This window comes from Salvia splendens, chromosome 21 (assembly GCF_004379255.2).
Source record: "Salvia splendens isolate huo1 chromosome 21, SspV2, whole genome shotgun sequence".
Taxonomy (NCBI): Eukaryota; Viridiplantae; Streptophyta; class Magnoliopsida; order Lamiales; family Lamiaceae; genus Salvia; species Salvia splendens.
Genome location: NC_056052.1, coordinates 25,366,111 through 25,386,716, shown reverse-complemented (window position 1 = coordinate 25,386,716; position 20,606 = coordinate 25,366,111). Strand labels below are relative to the sequence as shown.

Sequence of the window (20,606 nt, the reverse complement as noted above, 5' to 3'; positions counted from 1 at the left end):
TTGCATTTCCATATGATTGTACCTTATTATTTTTAATTATACCTTTTTATTGTGTATATGATCGTCACGCGAATTTTCGTATTATCATAAAATTTTTGTAACCATTTTTCTATTATAATATGGTGTTAGCTACATATATATTATATGGGATGATGTTTCCATATGAATAATGATGATTCCGCGAATTTTTGATGATGATAAATGCTCGTAAAAATAAATTACGACACAGAGAATTTTACGTGGTTCGATTTACTGAGGTAAATCTACGTCCACGGGGAGAAATGGGGGCAGGTTTGTATTGCTTGATCTGCGAATTACAGCTTACAACACAGACTTGCTATATGATTATTTCTCTAGAGAGATTCTAACCCTTTTCTATCAGATCTAAGTTCTATTTATACATTGAACTAAGATCGTGGCTTACATCATCACTCTAGGTCGTGGAGGTCGTGTAGGTCATGGCCTAAGATCGTGGCCTGAGTTGACGCCACGTGGTAGTGGGTGTGTTGGAAGTTGTGGAAATCCTGCATGGGTCCACTAACTCCTTGTTCGGTCGAATACTGAGACCGAACTGCTTTGGTTGCCGATCTGAGAGTAGAGCTTGATGCCGACCTGAGAGCAGAGCTTGATTGGTTGGCTTTTACCGAGCTGTAGGCTGAGGCCGAACTCTTTGGTAATGCCGAACTCCTCCGAACTCTTTGGTAATGCCGAACTCATACTCTTCCTTGGGCTTTGGGCTGATGGGCCGTCACTGCTGTTGGGCTTGTTTAGTTCGTACCCCATCACTACCCCCCCCCGAAAGACGAAGTGAATCACTTCGGCGAAGCGAGTCACTTCGGCATTCTGGATAAAGGTACGGGGGAGGCTGACGTCAGGGGACGTGCCTTGCATGTGACTGCATTAAATGCGACAGTAAAATCCGGCCGTTGAATCCTGAAAAGGTGGGATTCGAAACGGTGCGACGATTTTGAAATCTTCGCCGAATCTGATAAATATGCTCTTTCTTCCTCATTTGAACACCTTTGCTGTTGCGTCTTCTATACTCTCTCTTTCTCGAGAAATTTTCTTCCGCTTTCAAGAGCTTCTTCAGACTTTCTTCACTTTCAAAAAGTAAGAAAAATGTCTTCTTCTTCTTCTTCGGTGTCGGGTAGCGGTAGGAAAGGGGATAAGGGGTCTTCTAGCCGGAAAGAATCCGGGGAGAAGACCGTAGAGTATTTTCACAGTATCTTGAGTAAGGATACTGTGATATCCCTTCACGAGAAATATTTTTTACCTGGGGGGAAGGCGGTGGTTCCCGACGATGATCATAGGGCTAACGACCCGCCGGAGGGTTATGCCACCGTTTACGAAGCCTGCTTAGAATGCGGGCTTCGTTTTCCTCTTCCCCCACCTTTTGTAGAGCTTCTTGATTTTTTTCAACTCCCTTTAGGTCAGGTGACTCCGAACTCTTGGAGGCACTTATCGGCTTTTGCTGCCGAACTGCGTAGGCTAGATAAGGATCTGTCTCTGAGGGCAATCCTTAATTTTTTCCAGTTTAAAAGGAAGGGATCTTGGTTTTACTTGATCCCCTTACAGCCTTTTAGGGCCTTCTGCAAAACCAAGTGGCCGAAATGGCAAAACCGTTTCTTTTTTTATAATAGGACTTCGGCTCCGGGCTTTCCTTGGAGAAGGCCGAAGTCCGTGATTCCCCATCCTCGGTTAGAACCGTTGGCCGAGCTCGAGGGCGAGCTCAATAAGATTCCTATGATTAGGAAACAGTATTCGGAAACTGAGCTCGTCAAGGGCGACCTCGTGTTCAATATCTCGTCTTCGGACGAAGAGGCCGAGGGTGAGGATTTCTCTTTATCTTTATGCTCTACTGCTTTAACGAAGAAAACTAACCTTGTTTTCTTGCTTTTTGGCAGTGTTCATGCTGAATAAGGCTATCCGAAAGTCCTCCGAGCTTGAGGAGCCGGAGAAAGAGAAGGCTACCAGCTCGGCGCCTGATGCCGAGAAGAATCCGAAGAGGCAAAAGACCTCTTCGGGTCCAAAGAAGCCGGAGTCGACTTCGGCAAGTAGGAAGGGGAGGACCCAGAAGCCCCCGAGAGCGCCAGAGAAAGACGTGGTCTTGGCGCCTCCTTCGGAGCATATCTGTGAGCCATTTTTATGGCCCACGGACTTCGCCGAGGTGAATTGTCTTCTTGATTCTTTGGCTTGGCTTCTGTCCTGTATTTTTGGTGCCCTCTGTTGACTTTTTTCCTTATCCATTTTCAGAGGAACGATATGCTCTCCAAGCTCGTCGCCGTCGAACTCTCCAAAGCGTCCAACGACTATGCTGAGATGCAGAGGAAATTGGCGGCTGCTTGTCACCGGGCCGAGCAGGCCGAGGCAAACTTTGAGAAAGCCAGAGCTGCTAGGATTTCGGCCCAGGATGAAGCTCAGTTTGCCAAAAACCAGCTCGTCATCCAGCGAGAGCAGACGAAACGGAGTGATGCTGCCGCCGTGGTTGCCCAGGGGGAGGCTCTCCGTGTTTACACGGAGAAACTCTTTTTGAGTAGCCAGTTCTCGGCTTTTGTCGGTAGTCTGGTAAGGCTAATTGCCGATAAGGGCGAGCAGGGGGCCGACGTCGTGCTGCCTCTGTACAGCCGAGAGATAGCAGCTCGGCTTCAGAATCTGCCGCTCCTTGAGGAGCTCGCTTCATCCTCGGTCCTGCTTTCTGCAGACCGAGTCCGGAGTTGTCGAGCTGATCGGGACGAGAACCTGGAGGCTATCTTTGCCTCCGTGGGACCCGTTTCACCCGCTTCGACTTACAACGGAGAGGGTGAGGGCGAGCCGCTGGAGCGGGAGGCCGAAGTCGAGCGAGCCGGGCATCCGGAGAAGGAAGCCGATCAGGAGACGCAGCAGATCGGCTACGGTGGCGCCGAGCAGGCTGGGGAGAGCAAGGAGGCAGAGGCTGAAGCTGAAGCAGAGAAGGAAGCTGAACCTCACCGAGAAGGTGGAGACGAAGCTAGCGAAGTATGATTTCGTCTCCCTTCTCTTAGTTTAGTTTCTTCCTTTATGTAAAATGGCCTTGAAGCCCTCCTTGTATAGAAAAATTTTTTTTTTTCTTATGAATGAAAAAATTCTTCTTTCTGCTCGTGTCTTCGTTTAGCCTTTCGTACTCTCTTACTCCTGTTGTGGTTTACTACCTGCTCGGTAAGCTGAAATGCCGAACTGACGTAGCTGCTTTGTATTCTTAACTCTCAAGGAGCTGGAGATACTTCACTGGAAACGGCTGTACTCTTCGGCTTTAGACGAAGCTGAGAAAAGAGCTATAGCCGATCAGACGAAGAATGACGAGCTTCTGGCTCGTTTAGTGAAGCTGGAGGCCGATAATAAGGACTTAGAGTCCGATAAGAATGATCTGGAGGCCGAGCTGAATACGACCATTGCTGAGAGGACTGCGTACGAGGATTACATCCGTGTGCGCGGGGGAATGACCATATCAGATGTTCAGAGTCGAGTTGACGAACTGTGGGAGGAATATAATGTACTCCGGAGGAACAATGCGCTGGAGAGCTCGGCTTGCCAACAAGTCGTGACATCATTGCGGCGCTGGGCTTCTCGGTACAACATTGTTCTTTCTCGGCGCCCCTCCATAGAAAGATTCCTTCGGCATATCGCGCCAACAGATGCTCGCACTCCAGATCAAACCTCTGGTTCCCTTGTTCAAAATCCTACTCCCAGCCAACAACGAACTCCGGAACAGCCGGAAACGTCAAGACGAGAACGGGCTCAGGAGCAACCGGAATCGTCAAGACAGGGACGGACTGAAATTCGCCGAGGAGTTGTGACTATGAGCGAGCAAGATCAGCAGATGCTTATTGCAGAGACTCTTCATCGCCGAGGTGTTAGGACTTCTCGAGCTCGGGGAAGAGGCGTTGGGTCGAGGATAGCATCTCGTCGACCTGCTTATTCTTCATCTGCTCGGAACAACCGAACTCGGCTTCCAGAGGATTTTGCAGATAGGTGGCTTAACTTCAGCAACCCTGGACAGTAGAATAGTCCTTTGTAATAGCGTAACGCCATTTTGTAGGGTAGCGGAGTTGTGTGCCGAACAAGATTTGAAAATGAAATTTTGTTTTTGTTTTCGCTTCTAACACTGTGTATTTACAGCTTAGCGAAAAAATTTCATCGTACTTGTCCTCGGTCTTATGAAGTAAACTTCTTTGACCGGACTTGTCTTTGGTCTGATGAAATAAACATCTTTGACCGGACTCGTCTTTGGTCTGATGAAATAAACATCTTTGACCGGACTCGTCTTTGGTCTGATGAAATAAACATCTTTGACCGGACTCGTCTTTGGTCTGATGAAATAAACATCTTTGACCGGACTCGTCTTTGGTCTGATGAAATAAACATCTTTGACCGGACTCGTCTTTGGTCTGTGTTCTAATTTGGCGATTTTTGTCGCCGGGATCGAACTTTCCCTTGTCCTAATTCGGCGAGTTTTATCGCGTGGATCGGACTTTCCCAGTTAACCGAAGTGGTCTTATGCAGTAAACCTCTTTGACTAGACATGGTCGTCCTCGGTCTTATGAGGTAAACTGCTTTGACCGAACTTGGTCGTCCTAATTCGGCGAGTTTTATCGCGTGGATTGGACTTTCCCTTGTCCTAATTCAGGCAAGTTTTATCGCGAGAATCGGACTTTTGTTGCAGTTCGTTTCAGACGAAGTGCTTGATTCTTAAGCAGAATTGTGGTCTTGTATCCTCTTTAGAAGCTTTGACACACAATCGTGGGCTTGTTGCAGCTCGTTTCAGACGAACTGCTTGTTTAAGCTGAATTGTGGTCTTGTATCCTCTTTAGAAGCTTTGACGCACAATCGTTGGCTTGTTGCAGCTCGTTTCGGACGAACTGCTTGTTTAAGCTGAATTGTGGTCTTGTATCCTCTTTAGAAGCTTTGACGCACAATCGTGGGCTTGTTGCAGCTCGTTTCGGACGAACCGCTTGTTTAAGCTGAATTGTGGTCTTGTATCTTCTGTAGAAGCTTTGACTCACAATCGTTTAGCTTGTATATGTTCTAAGAAGGGGATCAGCCTTCGAAGAACAAGATACCTCAGTAACATTTGTAAGAGACGACACGCACATAGACAGACAAGACGCATATAGACAAATAAAAAGCACATAGAGACGAACAAAAACCAAGCAAACCAAAGAAAGCACATTGACCGGACTGTCTCTTACAAATGGAACTTTTTGAGGTTGGAAACGTACCATGTTCGGGGTACTTGTGCTCTTGACACGTGAGTCAATTTGTAAGACCCTTTGCCGAGGACTTCTGACACCCGATATGGAACTTCCCATGTGGGTTCGAGTTCGCCCAGCTTTTCTGCTCGGCTTACTTCGTTGTTTCTCAAGATGAGATCTCCCACTTGAAATTGCAGCTTTTTCACCCTTTGGTTATAATACCGGGCTACTTGCTCCTTGTACTTGGCTGCTTTTATGCAGGCCAATTCTCTTCTTTCTTCGGCCAGATGTAGTTCGGCTCTTAGTCCGTCACCATTCATTTCTGAGGAGAAATTGAGTTCGGGGACTGGATATGCCGATCTCAACCGGAATCACGGCTTCAGTGCCGTACACCATCGAGTTCGGCTCCGGTGTGACTTCGGTCATTTCGCCGGCCTCTGATTCCGGCTGCTGTGATTGCTATGCTTGATGGTGCCGAACTGATTGCTCGGCACTTTTAAGCGCAATCTGCGAACACACTTGCTCTTTTTCGATCACCTCGGATGACCGCTATCTCTCCTTTAGTGGAGAAGGTGTTCGGCGAGGATGCCTCTGATCGCTATGACCGGGCTTCTTTTTGTCTTCTCTAGATGAGCTGTCTAAAGACCGTTTTCGACGGTCTGCCTCATCGGCACGAGAAAACTTGTCCGCAATGTCCCACATCTCTTGAGCTGTTTGCGGACCGCACTCCACGAGCTTTCTGTAGAGAGCTCCGGGCAGGATTCCATTTTGGAATGCCGAAATGACAAGTAGATCATTGAGATTATCTACCTGTAGGCATTCCTTATGGAATCTCGTCAGGAAGTCGCTGATCTTTTCGTCGCGACCTTGACGTATAGAAAGCAGCTGAGCCGAAGTATTTCGGGCTTCCGCTTTCTGAAAGAACCTCCTGTGGAAAGCATCCATCAGATCTCGGTAGGATCTAATGCTGCCTTGAGGAAGGCTGTCGAACCACCTTCTGGCGTTCCCGATGAGCAGCTCGGGGAACAGCTTGCACATATGGACCTCATTGAGACCTTGGTTCGCCATATTATACTGATAGCGTCCCAGGAAGTCATGAGGATCCACGAGTCCGTCATAGGTTATCGACGGAGTTCGGTAGTTCTGTGGAAGGGGAGTTCGGGTAATATCGTCCGAGAACGGAGTCCTCAATGCTCCGTACATGGCGAACCCGACATTTCTTCGGTATGGAGGAGATGGAGTTCTCCTGTGATTCCGGTACCGAGGATTCTTTCTTCTGGAAGACATGACACTACTGCGGTAGTGACTGTCTCGTATGGAGGGAGAGGGAGAATCCGCCGTTTTTGTCCCCGGCTGCTTTTGGCTTTTTTGCAGGAAGGTTAAGAATTCCTCCTGCTTTTCCGCCAAAAACAGCTTGACAGCCTCGTTCAAATCGGGCTGCTGGGAAGACTCGGTGTGACGGCTTTTGGAGCGGCTTGTTCCTCCACCATGAGAACTGGTGGTGGATTTATCCCTAGGCTGTTTTCCCGACCTATGGGATGGATTGGCTTCCTCCTGGTTCTCACGGGCAGGAATACGGGTACTCTGCGATCTGGTATGCATTTTTTGGGTTGAAAAAATGGTCAAAAATTCGCTTTATCACAAATTTGGTTCTCTGTTTCCCACAGACGGCGCCAGTGATGATTCCGCGAATTTTTGATGATGATAAATGCTCGTAAAAATAAATTACGACACAGAGAATTTTACGTGGTTCGATTTACTGAGGTAAATCTACGTCCACGGGGAGAAATGGGGGCAGGTTTGTATTGCTTGATCTGCGAATTACAGCTTACAACACAGACTTGCTATATGATTATTTCTCTAGAGAGATTCTAACCCTTTTCTATCAGATCTAAGTTCTATTTATACATTGAACTAAGATCGTGGCTTACATCATCACTCTAGGTCGTGGAGGTCGTGTAGGTCATGGCCTAAGATCGTGGCCTGAGTTGACGCCACGTGGTAGTGGGTGTGTTGGAAGTTGTGGAAATCCTGCATGGGTCCACTAACTCCTTGTTCGGTCGAATACTGAGACCGAACTGCTTTGGTTGCCGATCTGAGAGTAGAGCTTGATGCCGACCTGAGAGCAGAGCTTGATTGGTTGGCTTTTACCGAGCTGTAGGCTGAGGCCGAACTCTTTGGTAATGCCGAACTCCTCCGAACTCTTTGGTAATGCCGAACTCATACTCTTCCTTGGGCTTTGGGCTGATGGGTCGTCACTGCTGTTGGGCTTGTTTAGTTCGTACCCCATCAAATAAATATGCACAGCTACACACATGTGACTAAAAACAAGTTTAATCAGCATGTGATTTATAATTGTATATGATCATGCATTATAGATAGATATGGAAATAAAAATAATAGAGGCAAGCTGATGAATTATTTGAAGAAGTTCAATAAAACTGATTAATTTATTGACTATATATATTATATATTGGCATATTTTTATTCTGCTCTGGCCATTTATCAAAGATTATTCTATTTGAGCTGAAGCATATATGATATATTTTACAAACGTGTCGAGCTTATGCAAGATAGTCCCAATAATTATAATAATAATTATATAGTAATTATTTTTATAACAAGACACAGGGGCAGGACAATTAACAATCATAATGATTTTATTAGGTGTGGATCGGACTAGTACATAAACTGTACTCATGTGTTCGGTTTGCAAGATTGTATTCTGAGATTAAATATGTAGTGTGTTTGGTTCATGAGATTCAATCTCACAATTCAATCCTAGATGGATAATCATGGGATAATTAGTCATAGCTAACCCCCTATGATTAAAATAATCTCACAACTCAATAATAGATTATATATTGGTATTATTATCTAGGAAATCGAACACATATGTGTGTATATATAGAAATAATACAAATGTGTGTAGGATTATGTTAAGATGACAACCACATTTAGAGTGATAATGTACCACCAAATTGAACCGTTAACCAGATTTAGTATGTCAGATTGTTTAGTTAAATATGTTATGTTGCTTGCTTATGAGTCTGACATTGCATGGTAGTGTTAGAGCTTCCTTATTCCTAATTACATTCCTCAAAATAATAATAGACGCCCAATTGCATTGCTTTTAATACTTTATTGGTTGTTACTAATAGATACTAGTAGATATGATTTTGTGCCTTGCCTCTTTGATAGAAATTGCTTTTTATCTGCCAATTCATCATACTATTCTTGATTAATGTTCCGTACATACTATTTTGCATTATTAATTACCTAATGTCATTTATTTCATATGCGACGAAGTGACTTGTGTGCTGGAGTGCCCCGACAAACTAAAACCAGCCCTTGTTTAGTATTGCTTGCTTCAGATTATGGAGTTTTATTATTTTGACTTACCATGTTGTTTTGAACGGTTCTCAGTCAGATTGCTTGATTGAATATGTTATATTGCTTGCTCATGTTTACTAAATTGCATGTCACCGTCTCAGATGATTTAATGATCAATTGAAGAAATTATCTGATTTCATGAGCTTGCAAATAAAATTTATGTATTTGTAATTAAATTTCGTGGAGTTCTTTAAAGACTAATTGTAATTTATTGATTGATTATTTTAATTTCACCGTACAGATTTTGTATGTCTGATTGCTTGTTTAAATATGAGATATTGCTTGTTTATAGGTATTAAATTGCATGTCAGTTTTCAGTTGTAATGCTAGAGTTGGGAAAGAGTTGAGAGCAACTCCCCGGCCTTGCCTGATACTGAAAGAGGAAAAGAGTGGAAGAAGAATTTTATTTCACTGGAAGACCGTATGTAATTGAAGTTCAGACATCGAAAGAGTTGGGAGCAACTTCCCGGCATTACTTTTCTGTAACAAGTGTTTTCACATACTATCATAAAAATTCGATTAGTGCTTGCCTCAAAATCTGTAATTGATTGGTTGAATGTGTTGGATTGCTTGCTTCGTATCTTGTCATTAATTCCATATTCTTTATAATTTAATTGCATCACATTTGCATGTTAATTTATAATTTAGTGCTTGGTAGTACCAAGGATTTAAATAGATTAGTGCTTAAAGTTGTTTATACTCAAATCAGAATTTCGTATGGCAATTTGCTTGCGCATGTCATAATTTGTTACAAGAGTTTTTTTTGCTTGCCAATGTGTCAGAATTTGCTTACCCTTGTAAATCATGCCTTATGCGTGTTTAACACTCAATGTCTATACCAAAACAAAAAATAGTAATCCAAAAACCATCAATATATAAACCAAAAGAAACCAACATATTATGAAAAGAAATTTTTATCTTGTGACATTATTGATAAATGTTGAATGCTTGTGTAAGTAAAAATTAAAGAATCGGGAAATTATTGAGAAAAAAGTTTGTTTTGAGACATTTAAAAAAATTCAATTATAAGCAGAGTGAACTACAAAAACAGTCCTTGGGCTATGCGTTTATCTCGCCCTTAGTCCTTGGAGTTTCAAAATATCCCCATACAACCATGGACTAAGCGTTTATCTAAAAAATGGTCTTTTTCACTGTTTTGGGTCGAAAATACCCTTTTGAGCATTTGGGCAATTTAGTCTTTTTACACTTTTAATATTTTAAATATGATATTATTTCAGTGTTGTACTAAATCTGATATTATTTCAAAATTATCATTCTTCTTCCCTTTTGTCATCCTTCACTTTGTTTTTTTATTTCAATATTAGATTTAATATCTTTTAAATTTTGATTTTTAAATATTAATAAATTTTTTAATTAAAACTATTAATTCGTGGACACTATAAATATTGATTAAAACTATTAATTTTTGTTATTTAATATAATATTCAGTTGAATTGAAGAAGTACAGAAAATTAATATTAATTGTGATGGAAAAATAAGAGCTATTCTATTTAGCCTTCGTTCGGTTATTATAATTTCTTGTGATTAAATATTATGAAGTTGACTAAAAATTTGATAGTACTACTAAAAATTTTATATAGGAGTATTTTTGTTGAAAATTATATTAGTCTTACATTAGATGCATATTTATTTCAGAATAAATCATGTTATATGATCTATTTATGATTAAAACTATTAAATATTGATTAAAACTAAGGTGTCGTCATACCTTATTGATTAAATATTAGACACTATCAAATATTGATTAAAACTATTAATTTTTGTTATTTAATAATTTTAATAATTAATAAAAATTTATTGATATTTAAAAATTGAAATTTAAAATATAATTTTATAAAATTAAATCTAATATTGAAATAAAGAAAAAAAGTGAAGGATGACAAAAGGGAAGAAGAATGATAATTTGAAATAATATCAGATTTAGTACAACACTGAAATAATATCATATTTAAAATGTTAAAAGTGTAAAAAGTCCAAATTGCCCAAATGCTCAAAAGGATATTTTCGACCCAAAACAGCGAAAAATGAACATTTTCATGATAAACGCTTAGTTCAGGGTTGTCTGAGAATATTTTAAAAGTCCATGGAGTAAGAAAGAGATAAACGCATAGTTCAGATACTATACTGTTTTTATAGTTCACTCTTATAAGTATATAGCTGGATATCCATACTACTATTCTGTTGTTGTAGTTCATTCTTATAAGTATATAGCTGGATATCCATACTACTAGTATACAAAGACATTGTTTCCAAATCACCTATAGAGATATTTCTACATGATTCCATACTGGTGTCACTAAGCAACACGAAGCTTCATATGAATTGACAATCAACCCAAACCCATGTGAGGATTACATTAACAACGAAATAATTTTACTTTTTTAGGACCCATTTGCCCATACATAAACATCATAAAAAATATATACACTAGGGCTTGATTGGGAGTAAGTTTTGGGAAGAGGAATTTGTTGGGCACAGCATATAAGTAAGAAAAAATAAAATGATGCTCCTACTCCAATCTTTTTCTCTCACCATTTTACAGCCCAATCGCCACTTGTTGTTCGGTTACCACAATTGATGGAGAAAGAGAAACAGTATTCAACGGTAAGAGCAAATTTCGGCTAAATCTCAACAAAAATTTGATGTAGACCACATATCTCTCTCACTATCCTGTTTCACAATCAAATTAGGCGACGAGTTATTTCTGAAATTGGGAACAAATTGAGAGAGAGAGACCGATAGATGATGAGCTGGTGTGTCCGATTGTAGCAGCGGCTATGGTGAGGTGACAGCCGTGAGAGTCTGAATTGTGAAGAGAGAAGAAGGTTCGAATTTGGGGAAAATCGATTTTGGGTAATACAATGGAAGGCGGCGGAAGGAATCGATGCGCAAAATAGAAAGAGGAGAGTGTTTTGGGCTTTCTATTAACTAAATTAAAGTGTTGGGCTGTGAAAGTTTATCAAGAGTTTGGGATGAAAATGAAATAGTCAGTGTTTGGGCTTTTGATATTCAAAAAGGAGAAAAGAATTTAGGCTGTCATTGTTCATGTTAGGCCGAGATAAATAACGCTGAGTGTTGGGTCAATGGAGATAGGAAGCTCAGAATTTTCTAAGAAATTTCGAAGGGTAATATGAATCTAAAGTGGCTTTGCCATGTGTGTTTAAAATCGAATTTGAATCTGACTAGGGAGTGAGTCTTTGCTCAGGCTAGTGTACACCTCGTAGATCGTGTGCCATTTTTCAAGTTGGTCGTTCTAGTGGATTGGGATGTGGCCACATTCCATGTCATGTATGTTCATATACGGTATGTTGATGCTGCTGTTGATGGATGATACAATGAAATGTTTTAGTGTCTCGTGTCCTTTCAAAGTTAGAACCTCGAGGTCACTTGTTAATTGTATGTCTCGTTTATTCTGAATGTGTCATGTCTTCATACATGTTATTATTCGTTCTTTAATGCTTCCGCTTCTTTTGAGTTCACGTAATGTTAGAGATATTATTCCTAAGATACTATTACTTTTGAGGTATTTATGTTTAGATGATACTTAGATTTATTCAAAGTTCCTTCTATTATTTGAGTCATGGTCTCCTTCACCAATCATGATAAATCAAGTTTGTTAAAAAAATGCGATTATGACAGAAGAATTTATAACTATTGCTCAAATTTTAGTTTGCCGCTCGTAGATGTCACTTTTTATTAGGGTAATGTAACTTTCATTTTCATTTGCATTTGTAATAAATAGACCCAATCAAGAAAGTTTAAATTTTTAAAATAGCTTTGAATATCTCACTTCATTTTAATGAAAAATGAAGAAGTCCATATTTCCCTTAGAGCATCCACAATAGTGGACTAGCGACCGGCGAGCCGCCCATCCGTCGCGCTAGTCCACTACTGCGACCGGCAAGAGGCAGACGGACGAGCCAAACAGACGAGAGGTCGTCTGTCGGATAATGCGCTTGTCCATCGTTTCGTCCGTCCGCTATTGTGGGCTCCCGACGGACGAGCGACCGGCGAGCCCGATTTTTTATTTTTTTTTTCAAAACTCTATATATACGGCTCGTTGAATTTCATTTTCATTTGCACCACTTGTATTAATGTGTTTCTTTCTCTCTACTCTCATTTCTAATCAAGATAAATGGAACACGACAACAACTCTCCAGCCACGAGCGAATAGCAAACTCCGACGTTCCCGTTGGAGGTGGGATGGGCGGGAATCCCGCCGGGATGGCCGGACTAATGCCCCAGATGGCGGGGATGATGCCCCAAATGGCTGGGATGATGCCCGAGTACTACAATATGTACCATTGGGCCGGGATGACATGGATGATGCCCCAAATGGCGGGCATGAGTGCGGGGACGACAAGGGTGAGCGGGATGATGCCCCAGATGGCGGGGATGGGCGGGATGACGGGGATGATGCAGGGGCAGCCTGCCGCTACGGGGGTAGTAGGGTGGGGGTCCTCGGGGACAATGTCTATCAACCCACTCTTGACTTTTTGACAGGTGCTTCCCAAACATGTACTCCATTGGAGTCTCAATTCACTTCTGATGAGACTTTCTCACTGGAGGAGTTGGGTATATCTCCGATTGGGTTGCCTCCCACTCAGAGTCTATCAGCCGGAGGACGTGGAGGCCCTTCAAAGAAGAAGGGCAAAGGCCGCGGCAAGGGCAAAGGGGTGACAGGCGAGTCTTCGCAGGCGATAGCGGGGGACGATGGGGAGGAGGAAATGAGGATCGTTTGGAGTGAGGAGTAGTGCGTCGCGCTGTCCAAGGCTTGGATCAGTGTTTGCGATGATTCAATTGTGTCGAACAATCAGAAAATTGACAACATGTGGTTTCGCATCGCCAAAGCCTATAAGGTGTTTTTCCCGGATGGGAAGACATACAAGTCTAAGGAGTGTCGGAAGCAATGGGACCGAATAAGGGTCGCGGTTTCCCGATTTGTCGGCATCTACGAAAACAACAACCGCATGGTAACTAGCGGCCAGACAATGGAGGATGTGAAGAGGTTGCCGATGCAGCAATTCCCCGAGCGCGAGAAGTATGTCGTGTTTAAATACTGGGACGTCTATATGGTGCTTATGGATTCCGCCAAGTTTCGTGCGGGTGTTGACGCTGGCTGGTCGAAGCGGCAGAGGGTCAACATCGCCAGCGAGTACAGCAGCAGCGCCGGTTCCCACGACTTCCCCGACGATGCCGAAGAGGCTCCGACCCCTCCCTCGTTTTCCCGCCGCGTCGCTTGGTTGGGCAAAAGACAGCACAATTGATGTCTAGGGGAGGCGCCGGCGGGTCCCAGGAGGTCCAATCGGTAGCTTCTAGTGTCCAGCCAAGTCCCAAGCTCGCCCACCTCGCGTGCATGCAGCAACAGCAGAGCATGATAGACGTCATATAAAATTGGAGTATGACGAACGACCCCTTACACAAGGAGACGCTCAAGGGAGTCATCGACAGTATGCGGCGCGATTTGGGGCTCCCACCCCTCGGCACAGAGGGAGCCTCTGGGGACCCTGATGCCGCCGGGTCTGGCCAAAGGGACGACGTGGAGTGAGAGGGTGGCCACGGGTGTCGAAGCGAAGCTGTAGGATGGTTTTTTTTCATGAAGTATGTATTTTTTTATTATTATTATGAAATATTTTTTTAATCATGTATGTTTTTTTAAATTTATATAAAATGGTTGCATTTTTCCCGTATTCGTGTCGAAATTTTAATTCTGAATTTGTGATTTTGTTTGTTGGATGTCTAGTGCTAGTATACTATTGTGCAGTCGGATGTCCTAGTGACGTGACAAGAGATATTTTTGGCTAGTCCTAGTGCTAGTCCGCCGGGATATCCACCCTATCGTGATGCAATAAAATAAGGTGAGAAAAGTCCTAGGTGCGCATTTTAACGCGATGCACATTTTAGCAGCGAGCATTAACTAATTTCTGAGAATATATCGATATTGTCCTCGCCCTCTCTCTCTCTTTCTTCTCCGTCGCGCTCTCTCTTCTTCACATTTTTAGATCAATTGACGTGCCCTCCAATCCGTGCTCGGTTACCAATCATATAGCTGTTTGAAGAGTGTGTGTTTTATTCATTTAACATTTTCCTGTTTTCACCGTTTTTTTCCGAGTCTGTTGTTGGGGAAAGATGGTACTGAGACGCCTCATCAATCAGGTCAATCGGATTTATTTGTGTTTATATTTTTATGTATTTCCATGGATTATGGATTTTGGTGTGAGTTTTTAGCTCTGTTGTAATTCGTTGCATTGTGAAATCGAAAACCCTAATTATGGGGTTATGCCGTTCGATTTTAGCGTGATTGGTTTTACTACCGTTTGGGTGGATTTTTGTGATAGGCGAATGTAACCTTGAAATCCTTGCTTGACTTCCAGAAAAATATCTCGATTATGCGGTTTTAGATGAATTAATGAGTATGCATATATTGCGATCAAGTTAATCCTTGAAAAGATGTTCTTTAATTAGGTTGCAGAAGAAAGAAGGAAATTTTATAAGCCAATATCGATAATTAGCTTTCACACAAGTTTAGGATTTTGATGATTATTTGTTATTACAATGTTCTGTTTTGATGCACTGTTATTGGTGCTTTGTTATTCTAGAAGCTATCGTCTTTGTGTGCGATTAGTTGTAGTATTTGTTTTGTTTTAGAATGAGTCACTACGCTTCACTCGTCTGTACTGACATGACAAATGCATTTGTGGCTTCAGGTCAGAGGACATGAGTCACAGTTGAGGCAGCTGGGAAATTTGGCTGCTCGACCATATCAAGCTTCTCCTTATGCTAAGGGAGGAGGTATGCACTGGTGGTCCTTTGTTGCTAGTATTATCAGATGAAATGGATTGTGATGCATCTGATTCCATTTAGGCTGATTTTTTAATTTTGAGCATATATGATTGGGTTGGTTCAGTCGCATAAGTTTGGAATTGGTTCGTATTAGCATAGTTTTCACAATCAAGGAGTGCTTGCTTTGTCATTATTCGTATGAGGTGTTTAAGCTCCATAATGATCCACTGAAATTATTTGATAGGGACTTCCTATTTTCTTGTTAATATGCTACGCTATTGGTACATGATTCAACAATAATCATCTACCTTCCAGCTTACAATTGTTGAATTTCTTTATTTGAGATTTTCCTATTCCTTTCTTCCATCTACACCTTGCAATTTAGTACTACAAGGCATCTCAAAGTTGAACCGTTATTGCATAGATGTGCGCATTAAATGAAAATTTTTAATATTGTGGTTTTCGTCACTTATATAACTCCATCTGCCATTGCATACCCTTGTTAATGAAGCTTTTTTTTTCTTTTCCAGTGCACAGGCTTTCGAGGCATATGGGAACAAGTACCTTAGGAAACCCAAGTCTCTTTGGTAGTCTAGCTCGTAGATTGCGTGATACAGAGGGATCAAGTGATGCTGCATATCTTAAAGAGCTCGCTCGTCGAAATGATTCAGAAGAAGTCATAAGGCTGTTCGAGAACACACCATCATTACATTCTAATCCATCTGCTCTTGCTGAATATGTCAAAGCGCTTGTTAGGCTTGATAGACTTGAGGAAAGTGAGCTGTTTAGGACATTGCGCAGAGGTGAGCTCAAAAGAACTTTATCCTCCACAACTTTCTAAATCAGCTTTATGGACTTGCCATTTTGAATGAGCACTACCAATTGAGCTCTTTCCACATATGACTGCAAATTCAGCTAAAAGACCTACCTTTTGTTTTAATGCACCTTTCTTATATCCTTGGTCTCAGGAGCTGCTAGCACATTGGCGAATGAAGAAACTAGTGACGCTCTTTCGGCTTTCAGAAATGTAGGGAAATCTTCGAAAGATGGGATTCTTGGTACTTCAAGTGCTCCTATACATATGGTGACTGCTGAAGGAGGGCAGTTCAAAGAGCAGATATGGCGTACTATCCGTGCTTTAGGTTTGGCCTTCCTCCTCATGTCAGGACTTGGTGCACTCATCGAGGATAGAGGAATTGGTAAAGGTACTGATATATCATTTTAAGAAGTGCTTGTTTGTACTAATACTTTTCTGACTGATTTATGTGTGTCCGAGCTCTTATAATTGGTTGGCATTAGCAGGACTTGGTTTACATGAAGAAGTGCAACCCATTATGGAATCAAATACAAAGTTTAGTGACGTGAAGGGAGTTGATGAGGCAAAATCTGAGCTGGAAGAAATTGTTCATTACCTCCGTGATCCCAAGGTAACTGCAACAATGAGCCTATTATGAATGTGCAGTACACAGAGCGAGAATGTGTAGATGCCTGGAAAAGTAATCCTTACATCTAGTGTTTTATCAGCTTGTTATATTTTCATAGCCTGATAGCTACCCTGAAGCATGTTAGAAAGCTGTCTTAAGTTAAGATGACTTGGTACTTTGAATTTTATTTACATTATTTTGGCTTTTACCTCATTCTCTCTTAATCTACAAAATGATGCTTAGTATTCACCCTTTATTGGGAGAAGGGTTGGTTTAGGGACTTGCTTTTGCTAGGTTATGAATGTTTTGTGGATTTCATTGCAGCGTTTCACGAGACTTGGCGGCAAGCTTCCGAAAGGTGTTCTGTTAGTTGGCCCTCCTGGCACTGGGAAAACTATGTTGGCAAGAGCCATAGCCGGTGAAGCTGGTGTTCCATTCTTTTCTAGCAGTGGCAGTGAATTTGAGGAAATGTTTGTTGGTGTTGGAGCACGTAGAGTGAGGGACCTGTTTGCTGCTGCAAAAAAGAGGTCGCCATGTATTATTTTCATAGATGAGATAGATGCCATAGGTGGGAAGCGTAATGCGAAGGATCAGCAGTACATGAAGATGACGTTAAACCAGTTGCTTGTTGAGCTGGACGGCTTCAAGCAGAACGAAGGGATTATTGTGATAGGTGCAACCAATTTTCCAGAGTCATTGGATAAGGCACTGGTGAGACCTGGAAGATTTGATCGCAATATTGTCGTGCCAAATCCTGATATTGAAGGGCGGAGGCAGATCTTGGAGTCACACATGTCAAAGGTAACAAGGTTCCGGCTGGAATTTTCTTGATGTTTTCGAAATGTTCTTTATATCTTATATTGCTAATTTGGAATGTGTTGTTGCGGCGTCTAAAATCAACCGTAGCTTCTATATGGTCATAATCTATAATACCCCGCCAATGTTAAGAGTTAATTGACTTGCTGTGATGCATATGCAGGTGATGATAAATGCATAATGAATTTGAAAAGAGTAGTTGCATAATTTGATTATCTAGTTTCTCTTGTTAAACTAATGCAGATTTTTGATGCATCTCACAGGTTCTCAAGGGAGGGGATGTCGATCTAGAGATCATCGCGAGAGGTACCCCAGGTTTTTCTGGTGCGGAGCTTGCGAACTTGGTGAATGTCGCTGCCATTAAGGCTGCTATGGATGGCGCCAAAGCAGTGAGTATGGCTGATCTTGAGCATGCCAAGGATAAAATCCTGATGGGAAGCGAGCGCAAATCTGCAGTTATATCTGATGAATCACGCAAGATGACAGCGTACCACGAGGGCGGTCACGCCCTTGTAGCCATGTTCACCGATGGGGCATTACCAGTGCACAAAGCTACTATTGTTCCACGGGGAAATGCTCTTGGAATGGTCTCTCAATTGCCGGATAAAGACGAGACTAGCATATCAAGAAAGCAGATGCTTGCCCGTCTCGACGTCAGCATGGGCGGTAGAGTTGCTGAGGAGCTGATTTTCGGGGAAAGTGAAGTGACGTCGGGTGCATCAAGCGATCTGGAAGGTGCAACCAGAATTGCAAGAGCAATGGTGACCCGTTACGGCATGAGCAAACAGGTGGGCTTCGTCACCCACGACTACAATGACAACGGCAGGAGCATGAGCACCGAGACCCGACTCCTCATCGAGCAGGAAGTGAAAGACTTGCTCGAAAATGCTTACAACAATGCCAAGACCATCCTCACGACACACAGCAAGGAGCTCCACGCCCTTGCCAATGAATTGCTCGATAAGGAGACGCTCTCAGGTGCTCAGATTAAAGCACTACTCGAGAGCCTAAAAGCTCAAGATACGCAGCAGCAGCAGATGCAGCAGCAGATTGTCACGACTACGAATAGTCTCCCGCCAAAGCCTTGCCCACCCTCACTTCCCAATCCGGCCGCTGCAGCAGCTGTTGCTGCATCTGCCGCAGCCCAAGCAAAAGGTCCCGCTCCGGTGGCATCTTAATTGGGCCCTCTTGCTTAACCTAAAGGACGTTGGTAAGACCGATGTTGAGACAGTTTGATTGTGTTTATGGTTAAAACTATACATGCTAAAACTCAAGCAAGAAACCCTAAATTTCACCCTCCCTCCATGCCTCTCCGTCCTTGATAACCCCTTCCCCAAAACCCCTCGCCTTCTCGGCTGCAACGCTGTTGCTGATGTCAACCACGACCCTGCTCTAGAAGGCAGCGCAAATGGGGAAATGCCCTACCATGGGACTGGATCACGAGGATTAGACTATCATCGCAATCCGGCCCCATCATCAAATTAGTGTACAAGGATTCTGTGCCACCTCTTCCGTGGCCCTGGCACCGTGCTACGAGTTTGCGGCCTCGTACAAGAATATTAACTACTTTATCTTTTCATCTTTTTCTTATTTTACTAATTGTGCATTAAAACTCGTATCCTTTCTTGTAGGAGATAGAAAGCACATGTGTACGTATAGAAATATTGGTATTAGTTTAGTTTGTGTTCTTTTGTAGAACTCAAATTTCATTGTTTTACTAGTAATTCGCTATTTCAATCAATTAGCTACACACAATAGTAATACACGGATTCATGAATATGTACGCATGTTATCAAATTGAAATTATCTTGTCATTCAAAGAAAAAAAATATCTTGTCATTTTAGTGACATTAAACGGTGCAATCTATTCTTTTAGGAGATTAAGTGTTCGTACTCCATTATATTCCTTCCCTATATAAAAAAATAATTTTTAAAAAAAGTCCTGGGAAAGCAAACGATTACTTGAAAGATGAAGTAATTTCTTTGAAATATAGCATTACATAACATGGACGAAGGTAAAAATAAAACAAAATAAAATGAAAAGATATCCACCTTTATTTAAGTGATTTAAGTGAAGAAACAAGATAGAAGAGTCACATCTGTTAGTAGCATCACTTTCTGAGCTATTTTATTGAGTAAGATTCTTCAAACATTTGTACTACCACTTTCATGCCCTAAGAGCATCCACAACGGTGGACGGCGGTCCGGCGTCCGTCCGTGCCAGCGGCGAGGACGCATACCGCTGCCGCTGCGCTCGCACCGTGCCAGCGAGCAGGCAACGTGGCGGCTTACGATTGGGCAACGGCAAAGCCGTTGCTTTTGAATTATTATTTTTATTTTAAAATTCAATTTTTAATTATATAAAATGATAAAAAAAATAAAAAAAAAATATTTTTCAAATCCCAAAAATATGGCCGTTTTTTTCCCATTTTTCTGAATTTTTTTTAATTTTTTTTAATTTTTCCCCCCAAAATCATCTATAAATACACACATTCATCATCCATTTATCACATCAAATCATCTCTCATTGACTGCTTCGTCTTCACGAATCAGTCCATGGCTTTCCCGTAATGCTTGGCAGCATTGACTGCATGCATTGGAGGTGGAAGAATTGCCCGACTGCTTGGAGGGGGCAACACTTGAGCGGTCACAAAGGCTGCGGCCCAACGCTTATCCTTGAGGCGGTCGCCGACTACCGCCTATGGATTTGACATGCATATTTCGGCGTTGCTGGATCCAACAACGACTTGAATGTGCTATATTCTTCACCACTCTTCAATGATGTGATGAATGGTGTAGCACCGGCGATCGACTTCACCATCAACGGAAATAGATACCACATGGGTTACTATCTCGCCGATGGTATCTACCCACGGTGGTCGACTTTCGTGAAGACGTTCAACAACCCGCACGACCCGAGACGGGTTCTTTTTGCGCAGCGTCAAGAGTCCGCACTGAAAGA

The 20,606-nt window shown here is 42.3% G+C and overlaps 1 protein-coding gene and 1 long non-coding RNA gene across 3 annotated transcripts; both read left to right on the top strand.

The window, feature by feature from the left end:
* The first annotated feature begins 10,716 nt into the window (after nucleotides 1-10,716).
* LOC121783804 lies at nucleotides 10,717-12,083 on the top strand. The gene is made up of 2 exons (XR_006046651.1): nucleotides 10,717-11,225; nucleotides 11,312-12,083. It is a non-coding gene; the product is annotated as an uncharacterized LOC121783804 (long non-coding RNA).
* Nucleotides 12,084-14,520: 2,437 nt separating this feature from the next.
* Nucleotides 14,521-19,385, top strand: LOC121785020 (ATP-dependent zinc metalloprotease FTSH 4, mitochondrial-like). Of its 2 annotated transcripts, none has more exons than XM_042183344.1 (7): nucleotides 14,521-14,777; nucleotides 15,329-15,413; nucleotides 15,935-16,207; nucleotides 16,373-16,609; nucleotides 16,707-16,831; nucleotides 17,153-17,629; nucleotides 17,908-19,385. In XM_042183344.1, the coding sequence occupies exons 1-7, from the start codon at nucleotides 14,751-14,753 to the stop codon at nucleotides 18,820-18,822; spliced, it is 2,139 nt and encodes a 712-aa protein (XP_042039278.1). In that variant the 5' UTR covers nucleotides 14,521-14,750; the 3' UTR covers nucleotides 18,823-19,385. The 2 variants fall into 2 exon arrangements, with proteins under 2 accessions (XP_042039278.1, XP_042039277.1); XM_042183343.1 differs by having other exon boundaries at nucleotides 16,704-16,831.
* The last annotated feature ends 1,221 nt before the right edge of the window (nucleotides 19,386-20,606 follow it).

Coding starts and splice junctions, on each gene's coding strand:
- LOC121785020 (XM_042183343.1), top strand. CDS start 14,751: ATGGTACTGAGACGCCTCATCAATCAG. Junction 15,414..15,934: donor TCCTTATGCTAAGGGAGGAG/GTATGCACTGGT, acceptor TTTCTTTTCCAG/TGCACAGGCTTTCGAGGCAT. Junction 16,208..16,372: donor GTTTAGGACATTGCGCAGAG/GTGAGCTCAAAA, acceptor CCTTGGTCTCAG/GAGCTGCTAGCACATTGGCG.